The sequence below is a fragment of the Narcine bancroftii genome, chromosome 4 (assembly GCF_036971445.1).
Source record: "Narcine bancroftii isolate sNarBan1 chromosome 4, sNarBan1.hap1, whole genome shotgun sequence".
In the NCBI taxonomy this organism is placed as follows: domain Eukaryota; kingdom Metazoa; phylum Chordata; class Chondrichthyes; order Torpediniformes; family Narcinidae; genus Narcine; species Narcine bancroftii.
This window is the reverse complement of record NC_091472.1, coordinates 265693573-265699572: the sequence shown is the minus strand read 5'-3', so window position 1 is coordinate 265699572 and position 6000 is coordinate 265693573. Positions and strand designations below refer to the sequence as shown.

Genomic DNA, 6000 nt, shown 5'->3' with positions numbered 1-6000 from the left:
CATGTTGAATGTTTAGTGGGTAGGGGAAAAAGGGGAGAAAATGACACTGTGTATATTCAAGAGGGAAATGTTTGTGTATATTTTGGTTAATATGGTTCATAGTGTGAAAAATTTTAAAAAATTTAAAAAAAAGGTTACAAACTAGAGTTCAAGAATAGGTGTTGGTGATGGTACAGGGGCTAATGCAGTTTAGGATAAGCTAAAGGATGAAGATTACATGTCCGGTGAACATGCCTTGCACTGAGCTGGACAACAAGGTTATGTTCAGGCATCCCAGCAGTGGAAAAAAATCCACTTGGAATTCATCTACCTCTTGGCCCTCAGCCTCTTCTACAAGCTTAAATTAGATGCAATTCTGATGCAACACAAGGAATTTCTGGGAGAGTTTTCTTTATCCCATTATTCATGAGGAATTCTGGATGAGAAAATCATTTGAGAAAACATCAAGCTTTAAAAAGATCAAGAAAAGGAATCAAGAGCAGCCAATCATTAAAGTTATTTATGGTTGCAATGGATAGATGGACGAAAATAAAACCAGTGGTTTCAAGGATCAGGAAAGAGGATGGCGTTATGGACAAATATCAAAACAGCTATAAAACAAAGCAATAAAAAAACCAAATGGTAGGTATTGACAATAGAATTGCCAGAAATTTTCAATAGAGAAGGCAGGAACTGTAAATGAAGAAACATGAGATTTTTTTTCTCTCCATATTTGTGCTGTTTTTTATTATAACCTCAACTTTATTGCAAAGAGTTCAGGAGTCTTTATACTTACTTGTACTCTACTTTCTCACCAGCATATCCTCATTAACTGTATTTTTATTCAAATATATTTCTTGAAAAGTCTGTGCAGGTATATCTAACAACAAATTTGTATATTGATCATTTGATTCTTAAAATTACACAACGAATTTCACTTCCATTCATATTTTTGGCTAGAATATTATTCCTTACAATATATCCAACACCTTGACATTAGATATTGTACACCAAGTTTATTTTTGAATTGTTCAAGCATGCATTTAATCATCAATACTCACAGTTATTTCTGCTCACAAATAAAACACAGAACCTATTCTTCCATCATGATGAGGAGGTTTGAGGCTTGTGATTCTTTTTATCTTTTCTAAGTGCAGTCCCATACTGAGTAGATTAGTTCGGTTGGTAATAGTTTGGCCAGTATTAAAATCTGTTCTTATAGATAATCACAGATACCTGCAATCACCAGACCTGTGGAATGAAGAGTCAAGACCTGGGACGTGATTGATTGCTGGATCAGAAAGGGAGATGGGAGTAACTTAAGCAGGTTTTCTACTTTCTCTTCAATGTATCACATATTCACAAATAATTAAGCATCTCAGCAAGTGTGTCTAATAATCCCAATGCCAACCCTATATTAATTTATTTCTTTTCCATTTTCGGTTTGTCAGAGATGTTGTCCACAGTTTTCTTCACCTCAGGAGAATCTGCCTTTTTTTGGTTTCCCTTTTGTTTCTCTGGAGATTTTACTGTCTTTTCATTCAATGTGCTGCCAGTCCGATTCAGCTTCTCCTTTTCCAAGGCTTTTTCCATCTCTGTGTAGTAATCCAAAGCTTTACGTACAGGGTCAATAATGTGTTGCTGCAAAGAAAAAAAATTCCCTTTTAAATTGCTAATATTTCATATGAAATATCCCAGTAAGTAACAGGTTTTTACCTTAATGAAGGGTTCAAGATGAAACACTGTTTAAGTTTGTTTATCTTTGCTATATAAGGCACACTGTTTGACCTGCTGAGTTTCTCCAACATTATTCATAAATTTTTTTTTAGTTTTGTTTGACACTTGGCATTTTTCTGCCCTTTGAAGAAATATGACTAATACTTATAACCAATATATTCTGAATTCTGTCTAAATTCAAGCTGTCTATTCAGTTTCTAATGCTTTTCTATGTTATTTACAAAACTTACAATATTGAATAATTTAAAGTATAGTTGAACAGGAAATCATTTTTAACATCAGGAGTGGGCTACAGTGAAAAAAAAATAGAACAAATATGCATTTGTCACTGAATGTGGGTTTTATCAGAGCTTTGTTTTGTGTTAACTCCACTGAAAAATAAAGTACCTGCAGTGCCAAAAATAATTGTGGCAGGTTGATATTTAGATTTAGCTGCATGCAAGCACAGAATGCTAAATACCGTATTTTCATGCATAAAATTATAAATTGTGCAAAAATATTTTCATATGATGCCCAGGTGTAGGATTCTAAATTCCAACTGGCAAAGTCAATTTACATTTAAATGGAACATGAGACAAAGCAGATATCAGTATCTGCCACAGTTAATCTCCCACAATCAACTTCCCCCAGAGGTGTCAATCACCCATTATATAGATGATATCCTGCTGCAACACATTAACAAGCTTTTTTGGAGAGGAATCGAATCAATTAAATAGATGAATCAATTAAACAGGCTTCAGAGTTAAGCAGGATTTTAAATTCTAATGTTAAGCCATTTCATGTCAGGCCCCCCGACTTGAGGCCGTCTACAGAAGCGGATAGAAAAACTATGAACTTACTTATCAGACAGCACCCTAAAATGCTGCTCCAGCTCCCATTCTTATCCAGAAGCACCTCATCGTTCCCTTCGGATCTGACAGAGGTGGGGCGACTGATGTTGTAGTGCCAACTGTCATAAAAATGCCACAAAGCAATGACAGTCTTCCCTACCCATAATCCCCCAGGCAGCTGGAACCATTCTGTGATTCTCAGAACAGTTCCAGCTGCATGGAGATTATGGGTAGGGAAGACAGCCATTGCTCTGCTGCATTTTGAGCCACAGAGAGCAACCCCAAAGGCCAAAGTGGCCTGGTGTGGCTGCCCCAGCCCGCACTGGCCGTCTCCTGATGGCTCCCATTGCCATGCCGTCTCCCACTACCCTGCTGGCCCCTACTACCCCGTTGGTCCCCGCTGACAGCTTCCACTGCCCTGAATGCCCCTGCTGCCCCGACTGCTCCCGCTGCCCCAACTGCTCCCGCTGCCCTGCCGGCTCCCTCTGCCCCTGACTTGGAGGGAGAGGGATGAGTGGGGAGATTGGTTACTGGCTGACGGCATTATCAGACCACCCCTAAACAGCCACTTAGTCCATCTGTACATTCAGATCCCTCTCCAGGTGTGGTTAGATTATGTGGTTCGGAAACTGCCTCCGCACATTCGGAGAGGTATGTGATTATGCATTTTGTGGAGGTTCTCCACCTTTACATTTGGACTTTTGCCCTCTCTGAAAGGGCCTGTTATCTCAAATCAGAGGCACTTGATATGTTAATGTCCTCCCTCAGGGATGGGTCTGGGCAATTAACATTGATTAGGTGCAGTGCCCAAGCCACAATGTCCTGTTTATAGGAATTCCATGGCATTCAGTACAGAGATATTACCAAGATCAAAATTTCCTATGGCCGCTATAAATAGTGCCCATTCAGTCATTGCTGCTATTTTCATACTCGCTATAATATTCTCTCGCTCACTATAAATTGTCAGTGCATCTTTCCCACGGCCACTATTAATTGTGCATGTTCTTTTATTGCCGCTAATATATTCCCATGCTCGCTATAAATTGCTGATTTGATTTTCCTACACTCGCTATTAATTGTGCACATTATATGCATAAAAATACGGGTAGTCCAATGAGTTGTGAAAGGAATAATCAATGCTCATCGGTTCTGACCTAACAATGAATGGTAAGACATTAATGAATCAGCTGAAAATTGTCATCAATGTCTGGGCTTGTTATAACTGGCCTCCACTGACACAACAAATTGCTGATTCCCTCATTCTCATTGACTTTGATATATTTGAAGGCATCCTCTTTATCACAATTGGTCAAATAATATCTTTGAAGTTGAAAGTCCTGCTTCCTCGGAGGCACTTATTTGACATTAATTTTTACTTCAACCTATTTCCAGAGTTCAAGAGCACAGCTCATGACCTCCTCCTCAAGGTCACCAAGTGACAGACAATAAGAACCTTTTTTAAGTGATTTCACAGAAGGATAAGTAAAATTCCTTTTTGATTTCAAATGCCAAGGTGCTAAATTGGAGTCCTTCTTCAAAGGACTTCAAAGCCACATTTGGATGCCACTCTGATCTTTATTGTTGCAGTTCAACTATGAGGGAAATTTACGAGGCTAGGATCTGTGCCTCTCACGATTTTAAAGAGCAATAATTGTCAAACTGTAGAAAGAAAAGGAAGATGTTATGGTTTAATTCAATTTTGGAAAATACAGTCTGAGGCTTTCTAATTGAAATCTACAAGCTCTAGATGACAACCCATCTAAATGTTGTATATCATGTTAATTCAGGTTAGATAATGAATAATGGCATCAACCCAAATATCTTTGTTGTTTCTAATCAAGAGGTAGATCGTATAATCTGCATTCACTAAAATCAAGTACAGTAAAAATCCCTATGAGGATTGGTAGATGCTGGATAAGTGCATTTGCCGGTTGCTTGAGACTTGCTCTCATCTTTCTTTTCTTTGGCTTGGCTTCGCGGACGAAGATTTATGGAGGGGGTAAAAGTCCACGTCAGCTGCAGGCTCATTTGTGGCTGACAAGTCCGATGCGGGACAGGCAGACACGGTTGCAGCGGCTGCAGGGGAAAATTGGTTGGTTGGGGTTGGGTGTTGGGTTTTTCCTCCTTTGCCTTTTGTCAGTGAGGTGGGCTCTGCGGTCTTCTTCAAAGGAGGTTGCTGCCCGCCAAACTGTGAGGCGCCAAGATGCACGGTTTGAGGCGATATCAGCCCACTGGCGGTGGTCAATGTGGCAGGCACCAAGAGATTTCTTTAGGCAGTCCTTGTACCTTTTCTTTGGTGCACCTCTGTCACGGTGGCCAGTGGAGAGCTCGCCATATAACACGATCTTGGGAAGGCGATGGTCCTCCATTCTGGAGACGTGACCCACCCAGCGCAGCTGGATCTTCAGCAGCGTGGACTCGATGCTGTCGACCTCTGCCATCTCGAGTACTTCGACGTTAGGGATGAAAGCGCTCCAATGGATGTTGAGGATGGAGCGGAGACAACGCTGGTGGAAGCGTTCTAGGATCCGTAGGTGATGCCGGTAGAGGACCCATGATTCGGAGCCGAACAGGAGTGTGGGTATGACAACGGCTCTGTATACGCTTTTCTTTGTGAGGTTTTTCAGTTGGTTGTTTTTCCAGACTCTTTTGTGTAGTCTTCCAAAGGCGCTATTTGCCTTGGCGAGTCTGTTGTCTATCTCATTGTCGATCCTTGCATCTGATGAAATGGTGCAGCCGAGATAGGTAATGCCTAACTAATACACGTGCATTAAGAATAAACAGTTTAAAAGACAAAGGACAAAAATGCTAATATTGTACTTACACTGAACAAACTTCACTTGCCTGAATATATAAATCTTAAAGCATTTTACTTTATATTCAATGACATTTTTTGAAAATATTTAACCAATACTGCATCTGCATGTTCTTTCCCTTCACAGAGCCGCCCGAAAGATGAATCATAAAATTATAGATAATTAAGCTCCCTCCCCCAAGTTTACAGATAAAGCCTCTGACTGGGGCTACTCTGACTTAGCAAGGATAATGAGACACTTTAAGGGAATCACCCCAACAGCGAGCGGCATCAACCAGCTCTTCATCCTGGGCAATGCCATTTTATTCAAACACAAATTTATTCAAACTTTTGGGTGACATGGTTGGCTTAGTGGTTAGTACAGTGCCTTTACAGCACTAGCGATCAGAACTGGACCGGGTTCAAATCCCACACTGTTGTAAGGAGTTTCTACATTCTCCCCGTGTCAATGAGGGGTTTCTCCAAGGATTCTGGTTTCCACCCACTGTTCAAAAAAAACTGGGTGTGTAGGTTAATGAGGGTATAAATTGGGCAGCATGGACTTGTGGGCTGAAATGAACTGTTACCGTGCTGTATTTCTTTATTTTAATTAATTTAAATTATTTTTTTAAATTTTCAAACTGCTTCTACAAGCAGAGC

The 6000-nt window shown here is 40.2% G+C and overlaps 1 protein-coding gene across 1 annotated transcript in view; it reads right to left on the bottom strand.

Moving 5' to 3' along the window:
* Positions 1 to 975: 975 nt before the first annotated feature.
* LOC138761931 (high affinity cGMP-specific 3',5'-cyclic phosphodiesterase 9A) overlaps positions 976 to 6000 on the bottom strand; it is a 145031-nt gene continuing 140006 nt past the window's right edge. The window contains exon 16 of the mRNA XM_069934916.1: positions 976 to 1620. Within this exon, the coding sequence (XP_069791017.1) occupies positions 1402 to 1620 (219 nt within the window). The 3' untranslated portion in view covers positions 976 to 1401. The remainder of the gene's footprint in view (positions 1621 to 6000) is intronic.